The 22,113-nt window shown below is 36.6% G+C and overlaps 1 protein-coding gene across 2 annotated transcripts; it reads right to left on the bottom strand.

Moving 5' to 3' along the window:
* Positions 1 to 1,046: 1,046 nt before the first annotated feature.
* Positions 1,047 to 21,636, bottom strand: BCE2 (2-oxoacid dehydrogenases acyltransferase family protein). 2 transcript variants are annotated; one of them, XM_088900673.1, is made up of 9 exons: positions 21,371 to 21,460; positions 21,245 to 21,280; positions 18,767 to 18,913; positions 17,912 to 18,037; positions 9,278 to 9,684; positions 7,482 to 7,729; positions 5,042 to 5,130; positions 3,149 to 3,376; positions 1,047 to 1,760 (listed from the first exon to the last, which is right to left on the bottom strand). In XM_088900673.1, exons 2-9 carry the CDS (start codon positions 21,260 to 21,262, stop codon positions 1,647 to 1,649), a joined length of 1,377 nt encoding a protein of 458 aa, XP_088756799.1. In that variant the 5' UTR covers positions 21,263 to 21,280; positions 21,371 to 21,460; the 3' UTR covers positions 1,047 to 1,646. The 2 variants fall into 2 exon arrangements, with proteins under 2 accessions (XP_088756799.1, XP_010259493.1); XM_010261191.2 differs by lacking the exon at positions 21,245 to 21,280 and having other exon boundaries at positions 21,371 to 21,636.
* Positions 21,637 to 22,113: the final 477 nt, after the last annotated feature.

The raw sequence follows: 22,113 nt of genomic DNA, 5'->3' as shown, positions 1-22,113 counted from the left end.
AGTGGATTTTTTATATGGAAAGTATATAAAATATATGTATCAATATTCACTATTGAGTTGAATTCCAGGTTTAATTAGTAACCATATCACAAACCAAATTCAATCATTTTAGAGGGTGTTTGGTACTGTGGGCGTTTATTAGAAAAATGCGGCCACATTAGCACCACTTAGGTGTTCGCATTTATTGACAATTTGACATAGCTAAACAATGTCACATTGGATTGTTTATGGGCTATTGCTTGAAGCACCCCAACCAAACAACAAAAAACAAAAAAAAAAAAACATTTATTGTAAGCTCATGTGGCATATGGCTTTATGGGGTGGTACTTAAAATGCCCAACCAAACAAAAAAATAATAAATGTTTAGAGCAAGGCTTTTCAATTAAAGTGTAAGAAACATCAATCTATAAACACTCATGGAACCAAACACATTAGTAAGTGAAATTTTCATGTTGCTCCATCCCCCCTTTTGTAAAAATGGAGAGAAAGAGAGAGAGACATTGGTTGCTATCCTTGACAGGTTTCCATATCCACTTAGGGCCTATTTTGAGAAGGCTGAAGTTTTGGTTGAGCCGCTTTGGAGATGCCAGGGGAGGGCTGAAGCTTTGGTCGAGTTACTTCGAAAAAGCCAATAAAAGAAGCTTTCATGAGAAGCGAGAACACTCGGGATCTACTGCTTGCACCACTATGAATCAAGGTCTATGTAACCGATCACGACTTCACGAGCGAACACGTACGCCACTATGAATCAAGATCTACTGCTTGCACCACTATCAGTTTTGTTTAGTGTTTATACTTGCTCGATGATGTTTTGGACCATTCCTATCGCTTAGACCTTGCGCTCCCCAATTAGTCCCTACCCAACCAAGTTTGTCAAATACTTAGACAAGGGTTGCACTCAGGTTGAATCTCGGTTTAGGTCAACTTTAAATATTCGGTTCTTGTGTTTGCTGGTCTGGTCCTTGGTTAGCCCCCAATTCCTTCTCTCGCAGCCTGAAATTGAATTGTATCCTTAACAGAAGGCTTTTATTTATGTAGCCTAAATACATTTTTAGGTGATTTCTCAAAATAGAAAATAAATGCATTTTTGGGTGTAGGGGTAGACAAAAGGAAATGGGTCGAAGTAACAAGGAATATTTTAACTTTCAAAGCGCCAGTATTTTAAAAATGGATACGGCATACATAACGGAATGGTGAAACGGGGTGTACTGTATACATAGCTGGCCCCATTAGTTGGGATAACGCTTAGTAGATGATGAAATGCATTTTTAGGTGAAAACTAAAGGGATGTTTGTAACTGTAGCCATTTTTCAAAAAAATGGTGTCACGTCGGATCCACATAGGCGTTTCAACAAACGCCCATGTATCTCATTGTTTGATTCAACTGATTATTAAAAAATCGGGCATGCCTCAAAAATCAGGACCCCACCAATGTGGTGCTTACCTATCAGCACATACATGAAAAACGGTGATAAAAATCACCGTACCAAACAGCATAGTGTTGCTTACTGCCTATGTGGCAGAAGCATTTTTTTTTGTGAAAAAATGGGTCTTTGAAGCATAGGCGTTTTTTCTTGATAATTCATTATTTTGCTTAATGTTTGCTCCAAATTATCTTGAAATCGTGGATTCTATTAATAAGCTAATCATCTCATATGCAATAAGAGAAGTTCTGGCTTTTCAATTAATAGCTTCCACTCGTTGCAGAATCTGGCAACAGTTGCCCCATCCACAACCCTGTGATCTGCTCCAATATTAACCTAAGACAAACAACCAAATGAAAATTTCAGACTCATAAAGTAACCATTGAACCCCACTAGACATGGACGTTGAGTTTCAGACAGGCTTCACTTCATAATTGAAAAATTAAAAGTTTAAAACCATTAGACCCATTTACTGCAACTTTTTCCAACGTTATCCCAAATATAACAGGTCTCCCAGATGTAATATGCAGCCCACACAATGAATTGACTTGGGAAACCAGTAAGGTTGTATTGACTTAAGAAATTTGGGGAAATTCCCAATACAAAATTCATAAGTATAGCAGGTCAATGTCAACAATCAACTTTAGTATGCATGCCTCAACATGAGGCCCTCTTAAGTTAGTTTTTTTTGACAAAATAAAAGATAAAAAATCATTAAAGAAAAGAAGAAGATAAAAGAAAGATTGTTGAGAAACATCTAATATAACTTAAAAAGTGTCTCTCAAATTGTGATTATACATAGTGTACAAGTTCCTTTTACATAAAAGGGTAGCCCAGTGCAGGAGGCTCCTGCCAATGTGGGGTCAGGAGAGGGACAGATGTACACACTACACAGCCTTACCCCTGTACATACAGAGTGGCTGTTTCCAAGTTTTGAACCTTGGTCACCCAGGTCTCAATGGAGCAACCAAACCGTTGCACCAAGTGATTAACCAGGCCAAACATCAACCTAGCACCTGATCCCAACTACATGTTTCGTATGTAGATATTATGATCGTAAATAAACTCTATTATAACTCATAGAAAGAACTGAAGAAATTTAAGTGACATTTGACATAACATGAAGAAGGCCTTATTTAATTAACTTCTCATAACTAACGCAGTAGAAGACAAACCTATGGTAAAATAGATGGTTCCAATCATTAAAAGGAAAGAAAATGCTAAAATGAATTTAAAAGTTATTTTTCATGAATCTTACGGCAAACCTCATCAATATTAGATTTGAGCCTTAAAAAATATAAATCCCTCCTCTCAAGGTTAGACCCTTAGGCTGTGTTTGGTTTGAAAGAACTTTCCCTACCTCTTCTTTCAAAACACAACTTTATAGAATCCTGGGGCTGGCACGCACACGAATTCATATACATGGGCAGAGTGCTAAAACTACACCTATCAGTGAATTCAAGATCCTTCAAATGACCTTTCCCATGTAATGGAAGGAAGCTTACTTACATGCAATGGTCATTTAGTCATTTAACAATGCTTAAAGAATGTGAACAAAATCTGGGAAAGCCAGGGCTTACTTCTTGGAATGTAACCCCCCGCGCCAAAAAAAAGGCAGAAAGGAAAAGAAGAAGAAAATTAAAAAGCAGAATCATAGAGAATGGAAAATGCATGTGGAAATGACAATTCATATATAACAAGCACAATAACAAGTTGCTGCTTACATTGAGGATGGACGCAGGATACACATTTCCATCATCTGCAAAGCGTGGAAGTTTCTGGATTCGGCCCATTGCAATAATGGCAACTTCAGGCAGGTTGAGGAGAGGAGAACCAAACTTTCCACCAATTGCCCCAATGTTACTTAAAGTTATCGTTCCACCAGAGATGTCTTCAGTGCTAAGCTTGTTATTTATTGCCAATTGTTGTAAACGTGAAAGTTCCTTAGTAACCTGACCAGGGATGAACATGCTTTAGGATAATATTCTGCATTAGTCGAAGTAAGAGTAAAGGAAAATACTTTTTTTTTTAATCAATGAACAAAGGAAAAAAATCGACAATACAACCATTAGTCTTAGGATGGGCAGAACATATGAATGTGACAATTATGATTTATGACCTTATTTCAAGTCTTCTTTTCATGTTTTTAGCTGGCTTGTTGTAAAATCATAGCAAGCCCTTCTTACCAAAAACTGAGGTAAAATTCAAGAAAATCACAAATGAAGAGCCTGACTTTCTAAAACTCTTGGTAACAAAGTTAGACAATCATTTAATTTGTTGAAGCCCTTATGCTGACAACTTGTTTAGAGATGAGAACCATATTTAAGAATTTTACAATTTTCTTTTCCTATAAACCTTCTAATTTCCACAACTTTCTGTTTCTAGCAATAGCAATATCACTATACACTTAATTTGCACAATAATTGCTAAATGTTCATATGATAAAAGAAACGTACAATTGCAACTAAAACTTTGTTCTTTATTTATAAGACTAACATCAGAAACACTGACACCTTACCTTCAATTTATGGAAAGACAAAGAATAGTCATAGAGATAACAAACATTATAAAATCTCCTTTCCTAACATTAGTGTAATTTGAATTGTGTCTGGAATGTAACGTAGGAATATAATATATTGAAGATAAATAAGATAAGCTAAAACTTACTTTGAGTTTATTCTTTGCCGATACCTGAACCTGATCTAGACGATATTGATTTTTATGATTCTTTTAGCTTACTTATATTAGGATATTCAGTGAGGCTTCACTGATAAAGTCTAACAACAGTTCTGGGAAAAGCACAAATGCATGTATGCTTATGCTTGTGTAACTAAAATTCAAAATGTTCTTCAGTCCAAACAAGGCATTTACATAGCCATATTCCCATTTGATGAACATGCTATCTCATCTACATGTAATTTCCATTTCTCAGAGGGGCATTCGGTCAGTTTTCTTGGTTGCATATTTTGTTATAAAATGATGTCAATACAAAAGTAATTTGTTGGGGACTGTTTTCATATGGATATGTTTGCTTATTTACGCCAGGCATTAGAGGAATGTAGTACAATTAAAATGGTTAGGTTACCATTGCTTTTTGGACACTGATTGGTATTGGGCAGGCAAATAGGGTTGGGGCTTACCTCAAAGGGCCTCAGATCCTTTAAGTCAAAGGGTGTATCGGATATTATTGTTCAAGTTGATCAAGAAAATGCCATTAATAAGTTCAAAACAAGGCAATATCCCTTTGAGATCAGCAAATAGTATCAGGACATGCTAAGAACCCAAATGTGAATTTCTGTTTCTTATGTCCCTCACTCACTAATGATTTTGGGGTGTACAGTTTTGATGTACAAGGGAATGGGTGTCTTATGTAGTCTTACCACTTGCCCAACCTTATTTTACTTGGTCCCTTCTACTATATTCTTCTCTTTATTGATATCATATATTTTGTCATGTATAAAAATGTTTTTTAGTTTTCTTCTTTATTTTAAGATAACAAAATTTACTAGGGAAAATAAAAAGAGCACGGAAAAGCTATCGGATCTTAACTGCCAATTTTGAAAAATGGAATGTTAATTGAAGATGTCAATAAATATAACAAATGGATTAGAACCAACCTCCAAGATGGATAATGATTGAACCTTCTTTATGTTTGGTACAACTAATCCATATGGAGTAGCCATGGCAACACCAATATTGTGGCATCCTACAATAAATCAATAAACCAAGGACATAAGTTGCATATAAGATGTAATTAACATAGTTTCAAGGCACCAAGATGAGGCTAGGGGACAGATGTCTGCCTTATCATCCGGTTGCCTAGGCGATGGATTTTCTTTTAAATAAAAATCATGAAGGGGTAATTCCATGGGTTCCATAGCAACCAACAACCATCTTTCACTAGTAGTTATCTATAATATTCAAAAAAAAGTGTAAATCATATTAAAACAAAGAAAATCAAACATATTCATGAGAAAAAAAAAAGGAAAACTCAGAAAGATAGGGGCTAAGTCCCTGTTTTTGTCCTAGAAAAAGAAGACAAGAAAGAGTAGAAGAATGTGTTGATTGGATAAAATTTTAAGTTCTTCCTTAATTATCAGTTTGGGCATTGAAGTCTTTGAGGGTTCAAAATAGCATACACCATGTCTATTGATTGAGCCCTAACAAATAAGAAAATAATAAAAAGATACTAGTATATAAATCCACAAAATGAATAATTTAGTTTAATAATGTTTATTTTCTTATTATAATCTCAGAAAATAAAGAGTATAAACATATTTTATAGTACCATGTACAAAAATAGCTAGGCACTTAAGTGAGGTGACCTTCCATGGGCTCCTTGTTGCCTAGGCATCGCATTGACAACTAATACATAATAGAGAAATTTAAACTCATAAATGGTGATGAAATATAATATGTGCAGCTTGACATGGATCAAAATATTCTCCAGCTGGAAAACTTAATTTCAAAGCAACATTTATTAGATTTCTATCAAATGCACGTATTGAGAGTAGAATGTTGATTTTATCTTCCAGAAAGTTGAAGTACTGGTGAGATATTAGAACCATCAACTAAGATCCTTAAACCTAAGAAAGAAAGATATTTGTGTAAAATTAGAATGTTTGATATTTCATTTTATCAACTTGATTTTCCTTGAAATCTGTTGCACCCTATCCAATAGTGTCTTCACAAAACTTGGCACCCTAAGATGATAAAAACATTGCATGCTTTGCATGTTGACAAGACCAGAACTCAGTCAAGTTTTGGTCTAAACAACCTAAATAAACTGTTAATTCCTTGAACAAAGCAGCAAATAATTTTAAACTAGAATATCAAAGTCAGATAAATGAAGCCACTCTTCCTAATAGCATGTAGAAGAAACAATAAAAGTGGTGCTTTAGTAATTATATTCTAATATTCAATGACCCCTACTTATTGAGAATGGCAATAACTACAATCATTCTGCAGGGAAATTTGATTGTGAATCTTCTTGAAAACTTTATGAGGCTATGTCTATAATCAGTAGAGCATTTTGGCAAATGAAGCACATGCAGAGAATGCTTGTCAAGTTTTATTGGAACATGCGGCTGGCTGGTATCCTGTATATTTGAATCAAATAGTTAGCATGTCAGTCTTGCATTTGTCTTTTTTTGGGTAAATTACAAAGATCCCCTGTACTATGGGGTCAGTGACAATTACCCTCCTGAACTTTCATTTGCAACAAAGACCCCCCTGAACTTTCACTTAGTGGCAAACACCCCCTCCATTAGAGTTCCATCAGTTAACTTTGAAAAAGATTCTCACCCAGATGTTTAGTTTTTTAAATACCCAAACTACCATTTTCTTATTTAAATGAAATATTTATGATTCAATTAGTTTTATAAATCTAATATTGAAGTCCTCTTGCTTGCTCCAATAGATCCTTGTAAATTTCTGACTGGATTCATTATTCAGATGAAATGGTAGAGGTTTCTTTCTGATAGATATAAATTTAAGGTTTTGTTTGGTTTTTCTTGATTTATTAGAGAAAGGAGTGGATAATTTTAATATTTTAAGATGAAGATAGACATTCATGTCAGTGCAATGAAACAAGAATTTGAAGAAACTTGTTTTTAATGATTCTTGTTATTTTAGCTGGTTTCATTTGGAGAAAATGGAGGTATTTTTGGGTCAATTAGGGATTAGATAAAAGGGTGAGAAAATAAAATAAGAAAAGTTAGGTGGGTATTTTGGTAATTTAACACATTCCGTCATATAACTTAACGGCCAGGGGTATTTGTTGCAAAGTGAAAGTTCAGGGGGTAATTGTCACTGACCCCATAGTACAGGGGGGTCTTTGTAATTTACCCCAGGTGCATATTGTTCAAAATTTTATTTTTAGGACTTGAGTGGGTATATACTCTATTAACAGCTATGTATTCAGCTCCTCCTCCCCCCCTCCCCAATGAGTTGAGTTCCTTTCATCTCTTATGATAATGTATACATGTTATTAACACCTCAACAGGAAAAGCTCATAACAAATTCAGTATTACTTAAGACAGATTAAATTCTGCATACCTTTAAGAATAACCTCATGTGACTCCTCATTGAAAGAACTATTCATTGAAGGGTGTTTACTTAATGCCATTGAAAGAGACTTTATTAAGAACGGCAGGTAAGTATGCTTAATCTGTGGATCCGAATTCTCACTTTGAAAAGCCGCTTTAAGCTCCACAAGAGCATCACAGTTTATCTCTTCTAAATAATGAAAATGTGGAACTTTTGCAGCCATGGTCATTGATTTAACCATCGATCGCTGGAATCCCCTGAAAGAGCATGATTAAAGTAACTGTCTAATAAAAATTCAAAAAAGGCTGGTAAACAAAAATAAAGTAGTTGATTCTAGGTCAAGAAAAACAAGATTGAAAGAGAAAAAAGAGAAAAGGAGAAGAAAAAAAGGAGAGAGAGGAGAAAAGTTTTAGGGATGTTAAAGTTAGGCCCACACCTCTATCATTAACTTTTATAATCACAGTGCAAATTACAAATCTAACCTTTCTTATGATAGTGACTACACCCCTAACCATATGATGAAGCATTTTTCAACAAATAGAATATAATCATGCTTAGTTTTCATTAATCACATAGTGATAAAGGAGTTTTCCCAAGCAGAATATTCGAGTAAAAAAGGCACAAAATAATAAGGCCACTCCAAGAGATAAAATATTACATAAGATCCAGAACATTAGATGATATTGGAAGATTATACAAGGGGAATCATAATAAGAAATCTGACAACTCCAAGATAAGATATTATACGGAATCCAGTCAACTAGGTGGCTCAGTAGGAGTACGGTATTTGATTATATACCACAAAAGTAAGCAAAATAAATATGAAGTTTCTTAAACTATTGGTTGCTTTGATACTTGTAATTCAAAATGGAATATACTGAGTGAAAGGTTTATGGGGTAGGTTGCATTTGTGGGTAGGGACCCACAAACATTTCAAGAACAGGCTGTATAGTTCTTATTTTGTTTTTAATACCCTTTTTGTATCTATGCATACAGAATAGAAAATGTACAGAAAGGATGTTGGCCCTTGCACAGTGCCTTGTGCAGGGCATGCATATTTTTTGAGTGAATTAATACAATACCCTACCTTTTGTCTAAAAAAAGTAATTCAAAATGGAGTAAGTGCATGAAAAATATCATTGTGTGTACAATGATTTATTAGACACATAAAAGTATTCAGTGGAAATATAGGTCAAGATATCATGATTTTTATATTCAACTCCAGTAAGACAACTGTGGAACAACAATTCTAGATTCACCTGATTTTATTACTCTAGAATAGTAGCACTCAATTAGGTGCATTTAACCATAATTTCAAAGTTTAACTTGAACATACAGCTGCAAACAAACAGGGAACCACATAAAAGCACATCCCATTTAACAAGCAGTAGTATTATAAAATGGAACTTGAATACCAAAACTTGTAACCTCGGTAAATATGCATATGTAGTGATATTACTCAATTCCAACTACTTAAAATATCCTGGTGACCTGGTCCAATGGCAAATAACTTTTTTTTTCTGAGAAAGGAAACGACAAATAATATATCAGAAGAAATGGAAGCATTGCATGCAAGACCATGCTGTCATAGGAAAGACAAATATTGTCATCTTCCTTAGGTCAACATCATCAATTTGCAAATATTAGAAACCATGTCTAGTGGCTTTGGGCCTTCGGCACCTCAATATTATCATATGATAATGTCAAATTTTGACAACATGAACAATATGAGTCACATGGTACATGATCATATCTCAGTCACATCGTTTGGAAGTTTTCCAGGTTGAAGGTGACTTGAATATTACCTCAGGGACACAGTACTGTCTTCATAATGCCATCCATCTACAGAGAATGTGTATGAAGACTTCTCCTCTTTTATAGGTAACTGTTCCACCAAGGTTTCTTGTGAAGATGCAGATGGCTCTCTAAATATCCCTTTAGTGGTAATATATTTTAGGACATCTTCTTTTAAAACTCGCCCATCTTTACCAGTTCCATGAATATCGTTTATATTTACTCCGTACTGCTTTGCCAGGTTTCGGACAGCAGGGGTAGACAATGCTCCTCCAATATTATCTTTGTTGGACAACAAGATTTCATGACTTGAGTCACATATATCAGATTTTACAAATGTTATATTATCTTTATCATCAGCACTCATGGTAGGAGTGCTGGATTCTTCCACAACCATCTTGAGAAGAGTTTCACCAACCTGCAATTTGAGCTCAAATATGACCATCTTAGCAAGATATAGAAAAAAAACCTTAAAAGGATAGTTTCCGCAAAAGTATTTCTCATCCATGAAAGCCAATCTTCTGTCTCTTTGTAATATAAAGACGAAAATTCAGAAAATTGATATGTTACCAAATTACCTCTTGCATGGTTTCATACAAATTACTTGGTTAATGATACCTATATTTTAGGGTTTTCCATTTCTACAACATAATAGGAGTTCTTTTGTCCTATTGAACCTCTAGGGTTTTGAACTAATTGTTTTTTTTTTCCTGAATTTATGTAAAACCAACTTGCAAATATATTTGGATCAAACCAGTTTGCAAGTAGGATGCACTAGTAGAAATTTAGTTAACTACATTATAGACAAGATAGCACTAATTATGAAAGTAGAGTGGGATAAAATGCAAAGTGATACGTGCATGTGCTAGCATGACCATTTGGTGCATGCTTGGACAGAGACAGATGTGGGTCAGGGATGTATATATGGGTGTTATACCAGTCAACGATTTGGAATCATTTTGGGAAATGTTAAATAGTTAAGTCCAGTCAAGCTGTTGAGTCCAAATAGGAGTATCAATAGGAGAGTGGCATACTCATGGCAATCTCCTAGGAGGCTGGACTGGCTGGTGGCAACATATTGCACTTTTGTTTCCCCAGTAGCAAAACCATCTCTCTGTTATCTCTTCCTTGTCGACCTCTGGTCAAATCCTTCAATTAGGAATAACTTCTTACATTGACATCCAAGGCTGAACCTTTTCAATGCAGTTGAAACATAATTCTTTGTTGCAACGTTCATGTAATTCTGTCAGTGTAAGCCATTTGATGGGTATTGCAGGTGAAAGTTGAGCAGATGTGGGAGAAAATACTGCTGATAGAGTTGGCAACACACTTCTCCTGTAGAGAGATCTGTCTCTGGATTTGTTGTTCGGATTCATAGAGGGAAGCAAGCCTGACTGCCATGGACAAAGTCTGGGGTTTCATTCGTATATGCTTCTTCAGACCACTCACAAAACATATCAATTTATGGGCTGACAACATTTTCCCTGATCAGCTGAGAAGCTGTTCAAAGACTTCCCATGTTATTTGCTCTTAATCTTCTCTGAGCAGTAGGTGCCAGAGTTGGGCTCTCCCTACAAGTGGTAAGCTGCTAAGGATGCCTTTCCCACCTCTCTCATTTGCTGTAATTCAAAAAATTGCTCCACCCAACATATCCAGCTGGAGAGGTCTTCAATATCATTATAATGTGGGAAGTCTAGTTTGGCAGGTTTCAGAACAAGCATATTGGAGGTTCCAACAGGTTGGAATGACCTCCCAGATTTTGATTCTGAGAAGTCTCTCCCTGTTCATGGTCATTGTTTGCCACGAGTTCATCGACCCTTCTGTTTATGGATGGAAAAGAATCTTTTATCTCCTTGTGAATCCTCTCTTGACCAGAGGTTAAATTTTTCACCTCCATCTCCAGCTGGCTAATGTGTGTGTGGCTCAGCCATAGTTTCTGATACTACACTGGTCTGTACATGTTGGATACCTTGACCTCGACCACCCTGACCCATTCTATGCCCACACTTCCCTTTCATCCCCACTTTAACCAAGCTAGGACAAGAAAACAAAATATAAAAAGAAGAGATAACAGAGAGATGATTCTGCTACTGGGGCAACACAAGTACAAAACTGCAATAATGTCTCGTAATAATATACTACACATTAAGATCACATCATGCTAGCACATGCAACTTGACTGGACTCCTATTTGGACCTCCTATGGAACTGCCACAACTACTCCACTCTCCTATTGCCACTCCTATTTGGACCTAACAACTTGACTGGACTCCACAAGACAACAACTATTTAACATCTCCCGAAATGACTCCAACATGTATTCAACTCGTATAACCCCCACATAAACAACTCTAACCCAAATCTGCCCAACCATGGACCACATAGTCATGCTAGAACATGCATGAATACATATATCATGAAGCCACGAAAACATACTATCAAATGATTTTAAGATAAATAAGACTAACATAGAATAAGTGTAGTGCAAATTTAGTAATAATAAATGTTGAGAATTAAGGGCATTTATGTCCTTTCATTATTTTTGTATTTGGGTGCCTATTCAAGAGCCCATTTGTAATTTTCTTCAAATATTAAGAAAGTCTCTTCAGGGTGTGAACAGTAACACACCTGAGTTCTTCGACAAAACCTTTCTTCTTCTTTCTCTTCTTCTTCTTCTTCTTCTTATTCTTGACTGCTTTAACTTGGTATTAGAGCATCAAAAGATCAAGGAGAGCATCTGCCGCTGGTTGTGACTCACAGGCGAACCTGCTGATGTCAGCATGCCGCCGGTTGACGTCAACAGTCCGTACAGTCGGCGGCATTCATTTGTGGTTGACACCCCTTGATGCGCCTCATTTTTAGAGGAATTTTGATATACATTTCATGGAGGTTTGAAGCTCTTTTACATTTTTCTTGGATTTTGAAAATTGGCAAAAATTACAAATTTGGAGTTTAGGGCTTGCATGCTTGCATGGTAGGCTGGTTGCTGTTAAACCCACTTGTGTTTGAAGTGTGGTGAATTTCTGAGATTACAGGAAGCTGTCTCAGATTTTTTGGAGCCCTAAAACGTTTTTTGGGAATTTTTTTTCTTCCCCTATTTTCCTGCCAACACCTTCTTTTCTTCAGTTTATTGCTGTAGCCCGTGTTTAACCTTCAAGGAAAGGTGTTTGGGTGTTCAGCTAGTGTTGGGAGATTGTGGTGTTGGTGAGAAAAGTGTTTTTAGAGGGGTGGTGATCAATGGACTCACACAAGGGTGTGTACGTACCTACCTATGTCCTCCTGGGAAATAATGACAGTGCTGGAGGGCAGATTACTACTGTAAAACTTGATGGAACATGTATTCTTCTCAAGCGAAGAATATGACTAGAATCTATCAGTTGTGAAGAGAAGAATGTAATATGCGACAGGGGGAGAAATCGATGGCCATGCATTTCTCTTCCTTACAATTGGTTTGGGAAGAAATGGATCATTTAGAAGCTTTGGAGTGGAAGGATCCTATTGATGCTGAACAATACAGGAAGTGCATTGAGAAAAACTAAGCCTTTGATTTTCTTGCTGGATTGAATGCCGATTATGATTTCACTAGGCAACACATCCTTAGTGCTGATATTTTGTCACTCTCCACAACATACTCTTTGGTGCAGAATGAAGAGAGTAGGAGGATTGCCATGATGCAAGTTCTTGTCAATGAGCACACTACTCTTGTGTCTACAAAACCCAAACAGAGTTCTAGTAAACCTGAAGATGTAGTTTGTGAATATTACAAGAAGCCAAGGCACACCAAGGATAGGTGTTGGAAACTAAATCCCCACCTAAAGCCTGAGAAGTTTAAAACCGGAAAGAAGGTAAATGCTCATGTTGCTACAGCTAGTCATGATTCTCAGACTCACATGCTTGAGGGAAATTCTTCTGCTCAGGCATCTACTCATGACACCTCTGATGTGATGGAAAAATTGAGAGGCATCTTGATCCATCTTGAAAAGAGTGGGTTGCCTACATTTGCTGGTTCACATTCACCTTCTAGTGACTTTGCAAAATCACGTACTGCACTTGCGTGTCATGCCTCATCCTCTGGCTCTTGGATAATTGACACAAGAGCCAGTGATCATATGACTGGTATGCCTTCCTACTTTACCACGTATAAACTTTTTTCAGGGAAAGGTAAGATTACTGTTGCTGATGGATCTCAGACCTCAATCTCAGGTTTGGGTGAAGTTAAACTTACCAACAACCTTTCTCTGAAATCAATTCTCCATGTCCCACAACTGCATAGAAATCTCTTATCTGTTAACTCTCTTATAAAGTCTCATAATTGTTCTATAACATTCTTTCCAACTTATTGTGTCTTCCAGGATCTGATTATGGGGAAGATGATTGGCAGTGGACATGAAGCCGATGGAGTTTATCTTCTTGATCAGTCTCCAAAGTTTGGGTTAATGCGTCAGTCTGAGTTTTGTCGTGATGAAAAACTAAGTCAATTGAATTGTGGCATCACCGTCTTGGGCATGTGTCTTTTGGTTCATTGAAGCTTTTGTTTCCTAGTCTGTTTGAGTCCTTATCTAGTTTTGGTCTACAATGTGAAGTCTGTCAACTATCAAAGCAATGTAGAACCACATATTTTGCAAGTAACAAGAGAAGTAATATTGCTTTCCATTTAATACATACTGATGTTTGGGGACCTTATTCTATTCCATGTATGGGTGGTTATATATATTTTATTCTCTTTGTTGATGACTACTCGCGGTATACCTAGCTGTATTTGATGAAGAGCTGAGATGAAGTTCCTTCAATTATAAAAGACTTTTTAATATGGTGGAGACACAATTTGAAAAGAAGATTAAGATTATTAGATCTGACAATGCCAATGAATACTTTGAGAAGCACTTACAAACTTTCCTTGAAGAGAAAGGAGCAATTCACCAAAGTTCATGTCCTCATACCCCCAACAAAATGGGGTATTAGAGAGGAAAAACGGACATGTGGTTGAAGTTGCCAGGGGATTGTTATTCCAAATGCATGTCCCAACTCAGTTTTGGGGGGATGCTGTACAAACAGTTGTATATCTTATTAACAGACTTCCTTCACGGACCCTTCATCTCCAGTCTCCTTATCAACTTCTTTTTCTTGATGAGGATACCTTCCATCTTCCTCCTAAGGTCTTTGGGTGCGCCTGTTGCGTCCATGACATGAGTCCTTCTAGGTTGAAATTTGATCCAAAGTCTATTAAGTGTGTTTTCTTGGGATATTCTTCAGTCCAAAAAGGGTACCGTTGTTATGACCCTCACTCTGGAAAAAGGTATGTGTCTAAAGATGTTACATTCTTTGAGTCTACTCCCTTCTTTTCCTCTTCTTGTCCTTCTCTTCAGGGGGAGAATGCTAGTGAAGATCGGACTCCTTTTTGTATGTCGATTCAGCTGTAACTGGTATTGTCGATCCTTCTCCTTCTCTTCCTCCTTGTGTTGGTAGTAATACTCCTCCTGTGCCTCCTCCTATTCCTCGGTCTTGGCACCAGTAGTTCGTTAGACAAAAAAAGAGGATGACTCCAGAGATTGAATGTCCATTACAATCTGACTTCCCAGACTTAGGTAATCTAGATTCTAAACCTCTTCTTGTTTCTAATACTTGTGGTGAACCTGTTATTGAGCCTCTTAGTGTGGTTTCTAACCTTAACCTTCCTACTGCGGTTCGTAAAGCAAAAAGGACATGTGCTAAATATCCTATCTCAAATTATGTCTTTTATAATACCTTATCTCCCTCTTATTGTGCCTATATCTCTTCCATTGCTTCTGTTTTTATCCCTCACAGTGTTACTGAGGTGGTGCAGTTCCTTCATTGGAAGGATGCTATAAATCAAGAAATGGAGGCGCTTGAGAAAAATCAAACATGGGAGATTGTTTCTCTTCCAGTGGGCAGAGTTCCTGTTGGATGTAAGTGGGTTTACACAGTGAAGTATAAAGCTGATGGCTCAATTGAAAGGTATAAAGCTCGACTTGTGGCAAAAGGGTACACTCGATCTTACGACATTGATTATCAGGAAGCCTTTGTTCCATTAGCCAATATGAACTCAATTCGAGTTATCATGCCTCTTGCTTGCCATTATTCTTGGCCCTTGTATCAAATGGATGTTAAGAATGCATTCCTTAATGGCGACCTTCAAGAAGAAGTTTACATGGAGCTTCCTCTTGGAGTGAACATCCTTGAGAGTGAAAGAAATGTTTGTCGTTTGAAGAAATCCCTTTATGGCCTTAAACAGTCCCCTAGAGCTTGGTTTGACAGATTCAGAAAGGCTATCTTAAAAATTGGCTTTTCTCAATCTCAAGCTGACCATACCTTGTTTATCAAGAGAGCAAATGGAAAAGTGACTATGTTGATAGTATATGTTGATGACATTGTTATCACAGGGGATGATATCTCTGGAATTGCTGAACTAAAGTCTTTTCTTGCTACTAAATTTGAAATTAAAGATCTTGAAAATCTTTGGTATTTCCTAGGGATTGAGGCTGCAAGGTCAAAGAGGGGCATTTATATTTTTGAGAGGAAATATATCCTTGATCTGCTTCAAGAAGTAGGGAAATTGGTTTGTAAACCAGCTGAAACTCCAATTGATCCCAATCATAAGTTGGGAGTTGATGATGGAGATGTTCTTCCTGACAAAGCTGTGTATCAAAGACTTGTCGGTCGCCTTCTCCACTTGTGTTTGACTAGACCAGATATATCATATGCTGTGAGTGTGGTTAGCCAATATATGCACGAGCCTAGATCATCTCATATGCAAGCAGTGAATAGAATACTAGCCTAATTAAAATGATGTCCAGGAAAAGGGATGTTGTATTCTAATCATGGGCATCTCAAGGTAGAGGCTTACTCTGATGCTGATTGGGCAGGTTCTATTGATGATAGGCGGTCTACTTCTGGCTATTGTACCTTGGTGGGTGGTAATATTGTATCTTGAAGAAGTAAGAAACAATCAGTGGTGGTTCGATCTAGTGCAGAGGCAAAATACGAAGCTATGGCTCATGGAGTTTCCGAATTGTTATGGCTGAAGAACTTGTTGACAGAAGTGGGAGTGCGGATTGATACTCCAATGATATTATATTATGACAATTAAGCAGCCATAAACAAAGCCCACAATCCTGTTCAACATGACCGTACAAAGCGTATAGAGGTTGATCGACATTTCATTAGAGAAAGAGTTGCCAGTGGAGAGATTTGTTTCATTTTTTTTGTATTTGGGCACCTATTCAAGGGCCCATTTGTAATTTTTTTTCAAATACTAAGAAAGTCTCTTCAGGGTGTGAACTAACACACCTGAGTTCTTCGAAAGAACCTTTCTTCTTCCTTCTTTTTCTTATTCTCGACTGCTTTAGCTATAAAAATAAAAATGAGGATACAACATGATTAGTTACCAAAAGATGTCTCAAAGTGTTCACTTCCTTCACCTTGGTTTGAAAATCTATAGAAAGGTAAATATTGAAGAGGATGTTATTAGAAGAGGATGGATAAAATGGAGAGGTGCATATGGAGTGTCATGTAAACACCAATTAGATTAAAAAGGAATATCATATCATAAGGTTCTAAAGCCAGCAACATTAGCATGGTTTTTGGCAATTAAGAAATAGTACATCCATTAAATAAGTGTAGAGGAGATGTGGATGTTGAGATAGATGGGTAGAGAATTAGAGAAGGGAGGATTAGAAATGAGAACATTCATTTGAATCCAGGTAGCACCAACAGATGATAAAACAAAGGAAATTTATATGTGCATAGAAGACCACCTATTGCACTGGTAAGAAGTGACTTGATATGAACAGATGGTTCCAAAAGATCTAAGGCAAGACCAAAAATGACATGGGTTAAGGTAGTGAGAAATTATTTGAGGGCTTACAATTTGCCAGAAGATATTATTACCCTTGATAGGATGGAATGGCAAAATAGGATTTATATTATAGTTGGGATAAGATTTGGTAAATTAGCCTTTGTAATATTCTTGTTTCAGTATCAGAAAAATAAAAAGGGGAAAATGGAAGCCTTAACTTACTATTGATGCAAAATTGATGTAGACACTGAAAAAAGAAAGAAATCATCCAGATCAATGCTGGAAAAGATTATTAAATCCTCCAAATTGTAGATTGAAAAGTGCAAAGGGAATGGTTCCACAAAAGAATCTTGAAAATGTGTGCTCCAAAAAAAATTGGAAAATAAAATCTTTGCTACTGAATGCATTTTAAAGAACAAATCTTCTGGTTGAGCTAATCTTTAACAGACCAAAGAATTGACTATTTTACTCCCTTACCAATTAAATATTAATACCAAAAACCTATGACTATTCTGTCATTAAAATTACAGACAATAACTCCCAAAATGATGTAGGCATGGGTCTTTAGTGAGTTCCATTAGGCCTAGGGTGGTATGTCTTCAAGTTTTTGTTTGCATCAGGAAATCCTTCAATTTTGGTTGATTTAGAATTTCGCCAAGAAGCAAGAATCACATATTCTTTTTCCCTTTTTTCTCTTACTCTCTTCTCTCCTTTATGAATGAGTTAAGTTTACATTATCAGAGCAAAAGTACATATTTATGTATATACAAGCATTTGTAAAATAGCATGCATGTAAATATGCATTCACTTCTAAGGCAGATTGTTTTACCTTCACTATTTCTCCTGGATGATGGAGAATCTCAGAAACTCTTCCATTGTAACGACTTGTTATTTCCATAGTTGCTTTGTCACTCTGAACCTCACAAAGGGGTTGAAATTCTTGAATTTCATCACCCTTCCAAGAGAGAAATTCAAACATATATTTAGTGCATTATCCAGTTAGAGATCACATTCTTACATAAGCAGAGCATTAGGGTAATCTCTGGCTTATTTTAACAAATAGAGCTTAAGACCCTAGTTTAGTCACTAACTTAAAAAGGAAAAAAAAAAGATTTTTCAATAACAGAAAGGAATCAAAATACAAACTTTTTCAAATAATTTTCCTTAATATTTTATTAGAAAAATGATATCCTCAGAAAGTGAATAAGATTCTGATCATGACATTAATGTATGTGTTTATTAATAAAGTTGATCTCTTGTTCATTTTACACAAAACTGATATGAATCCTTTATTGTAATTAAATTAAACATATATATCTGTGACATGAAATGGTATGACAATATCAGGAAAAGATCTAAAAAATTGATATGCATCACTTCTTCTTATTACATAAAATATAAGCAGCTGTGACACGGAATGGTTCACTAATAACCAAAATGTATAGAACTTGATACCGTAAAGCATCTCAAAGTGAAATCATAAGTATAAATAATGACACAACCTTTCACTTAAAAATTATTGAGTAAACACTATTACCAACTAGAGTTAAGTATACACAACTTCAAGAATGACGATCACCAATCCAAAGGGTCACACAAGGCATTTCCACCCAAAGTAGTACAAAGCAGCAATATTAATCAGAACCTTGCAAATGGATAAATAAAATAAAAATATTTTACTTACCTCTTGGACAAACCATTTGAGAAGTTCACACTCAGCTATCCCTTCACCTGTCTGTGCCAGGGGTACCTCGACTATCACACCAACTGGAAGGTCAACCCAAGCATCACTTGAAAAGTAACATTTCTTGGTGAAATATGGATTGGTCAGCTAGAAAACAGGGAAAGAAATAAAAAGTAAAATGAGCAGGGTATCAATACAAAAAAGTTCACATCAGAAAAAAAAGGACTGATTTTTTTACATGCCTAATACAACTTGAATTGAACAAACAGACAAAAATACAAGAAACCATCTCCTGTTAAACTAGATGAAGCGAAACCAATAGCACGAACCATCCAACAGGTATGTGTCAACTCAATTTGAACAGCTTTCCATGGACTCTCCTAAATGGACAACATGCTCATGGTGGACACATGTCGGGTTCTGGCACTCCACAAATTCTTGAGGAACACTTCTATGTAACATTTCCTTTTCTTCTTCTAGCTTATTTGACACTATATACTTTTCAATGGATGTTTGCCCAAGTCCATATTTTCTCATCTTGCCAAGTCGGACTCTTGGAGATGTGTTGGGTTCCAATTCCTGGGCCCATGTCCAGGAAGCATTGGATTTGGATTATCTTAGGTGTCTTATATATCATTTATGTTGTATGGAACTATGGATTTGGGGAGTAAGGAAGAAGTAAAGTGTAAGAGCTTTATCTTTAATGGAGGTGTTTGCCCCTTTGAAGTGACATACCTAGGCTAGGACTAGGAGGTCCATTACCCTCAAAGTGGACTCCTCATCCATTCTTTCTAATTTTATTTATTTTTTAGTTATGATAAGGTGAGATTGTAACTGTTAAAGAATATCAACCCTATTCAAGGACCTCCCCTAACAGCTTAAGCTTTTAGGTTGAATGGTTCTTTGAGATGGTATCAGAGCCAATTTGACCAAGTGTTCTAGTGTTCGATCCTCGCTACCCCATAATAATTAAATAAGTTTCAGCACAAGGTATGGGTGGGCCTGTACTTGTTCACGCTTCAAGCCCAATGGGCTTTCGTGTGAGGGGGCGTTTAGAGAATATCAACCCTATTCAAGGACCTCACCTAACAGCTTAAGCTTTTAGGTTGAATGGTTCTTTGAGAGTAACAATTGGTCCTTCTCCCTCAAACTCATAATGAAGATGGCTACTTGATCTGAGTACTTACATTCCTTTCAATAAAAAATGGTTTGTCAGATATCTTGACTTCAAATAGATTTATAAGAAAACCTTTAAGCTGTTTTTCAGGCTTTTGCAGCCTAACAAGCTAAGATGTTTGAAAATATGCTTTGACAAACCTTTTAGGTCTACATTTCTCTTACAGTTTCTAATCATGTGGGGATGGCTGTTGTACACACAGAAAAGGCCAAAGAAATAACCCGAGCTAACACTTGCCAGGTTGACTTCAACAACCTAAGAAAAAGCTTAGGATCCCAACTTTGGTGGTGTTAGATGAGAAAGCCCCAACTTTTGTTGAGAAAGATGCAAGAGCTCTAAATTTGGTTCAGTAAAAGGATCTAACAACTATTTGTCACGTGGACTCTGTTTTTAAAGATTTTGACATATTCCTACACTGATCCATATCATTGTGACATGCCAAAGGAGTTCTCTACAATTATATGGTCATTCTATTGATATCTTTTGGCAAATCCAATTTGGTCTAAGTTGTGAAGAAAAGGCTTATTATGCTATAAAAGGTGATCAGTACTATCAATTTTTGCAAGGCATAAGAAGTTTGCCGGCGACCAACCTCCAAAGAAGAATATGTTTCAACCTTGAGGGCAAGGTTGATTACATTTAGAAGGGACATGGAATGATATACTCCCTATCTAAACAATATTTGCTTTCTATTTTATAGTTTCTTTTTAGGTATTAACTATATTCTAGAGATTTTTTAGGAAGTTTATTAGAGTAAAAATCTTATCATGTTAGGCAAGTTGAGGTTTAGATTATCTTAGTTCTCTTACATAACTTAGATGCCATATGAATTTTTTGGGGAAAATAAGAAGTTAATTGTAGGATCTGTAGCTCTAAGCCTCTAATGGAGGTCCCCCTCGAAGTGGACTCCTCATTCTATTTTCTACTTTCATTTAATTTTTCTAGCTACCATTGAGCATTGAGTGAGATCGTAACATCTGGGAAATTCGAATTTCCCGCACGGGAGTTGCACAATGCTGGAGAAAGTGTATCCCATTAGGTAGAGAATCCAGTGTCCAGTGAATACACTACAGTCCAATAGACGCTGCAGAGTAAAGAGTTCTGAATTTATTCAAGAAGACTCGAAATGAACAGCATAGTAAGTTAAGTGGCGAAGCAAACTTTCCGTAATACTAGAACACGGATGAAGAGTATACAATTCTAACTAACTCATATAGGAAAACAAAGCAAATAATAAAATTCAACAGCTAACGATTCACCGCTAATCAATCTTCCAAATTTAAAAGGAAAGAAATCCAAACCTTACTCTGCATGTCCATCTAGAACTACATGAAGCCCTAAGTTACAATCAGAGTCGAGAACAAAACAAACTATCAGGAATCAGGATGGGTTGATTAAGCTTGATTTAAGAATCAGCAAAGATTCACCTCGAAGAACTTAGCTGAAGAAACCGAGGCAAAGGCGTTTCGAGAGAGGATCATTCGAGCAGAAGACAATAGAGCTGGCGTCTTCTGCTCCAAGGGCAGCGGTGGCGCACGTCTAGCTCCGTAGGCGCGCAACCCCCGTCGGCCATAATTCCATGCCTGGTTTTGCCAACTACGCCTCCAAGTCATCGCTCGCAGCGAGGACAGGACAGATCTGTTTGCTGTACACTCTTCTGCAGTTCTACTTGTAACACGTACTTTTAAAACAGTCCATGCGAATTATACGAAGAAAAGAGAGAAAAACGAGAACCGGTAAGTTCCTTCTCGCGGGAAAGGCTGCTCCGATACGGAGAGCTTGTAAAGACACGTGGATGTTATCTTTATTTCGTTTTTTTTTTTTTTATAAAAACGTGGACTTATCTATGAGTCTGAAAGATATATTATGTAGTAAGATCCAGATTCCTCAATCCTTTCGTAGAGTAATTACCGTACACGTGGCAGGGGAGATCCTTTAGAGCATGTGATATCGTATTTGCATGGGCTCACCGGCTTAGGAGGCAGGATTCAAAAGGCACGATAATTTTATTTATCTTATTTTGGGTGATTCTTCATAATTGGATTAGAGATCAGATAAGGACTATTCTTTAATTATCATTATTATTATTTTATTTCGAGCGAGATAAGGACCAGGAAACTATCTCAAACAAACATACAACAGGCCAGACTCGCGTGGCACCGGTGGGTAT

This window comes from Nelumbo nucifera, chromosome 3 (assembly GCF_055504915.1).
Source record: "Nelumbo nucifera cultivar China Antique chromosome 3, China Antique-T2T, whole genome shotgun sequence".
In the NCBI taxonomy this organism is placed as follows: domain Eukaryota; kingdom Viridiplantae; phylum Streptophyta; class Magnoliopsida; order Proteales; family Nelumbonaceae; genus Nelumbo; species Nelumbo nucifera.
The sequence above is the reverse complement of the archived record's forward strand: the minus strand, read 5'-3'. Positions and strand labels throughout refer to the sequence as shown.

Excerpts from the sequence above, each read along its gene's own strand:
- BCE2 (XM_010261191.2), bottom strand. The coding sequence starts at position 21,556 with ATGACTTGGAGGCGTAGTTGGCAAAACCAGGCATGGAATTATGGCCGA. Across the intron at positions 18,914-21,370 it reads CTTCAGCTAAGTTCTTCGAG|CTGACCAATCCATATTTCAC; the intron begins GTGAATCTTTGC and ends CCTGTTTTCTAG. Across the intron at positions 18,038-18,766 it reads TCAAATGGTTTGTCCAAGAG|GGTGATGAAATTCAAGAATT; the intron begins GTAAGTAAAATA and ends CTCTCTTGGAAG.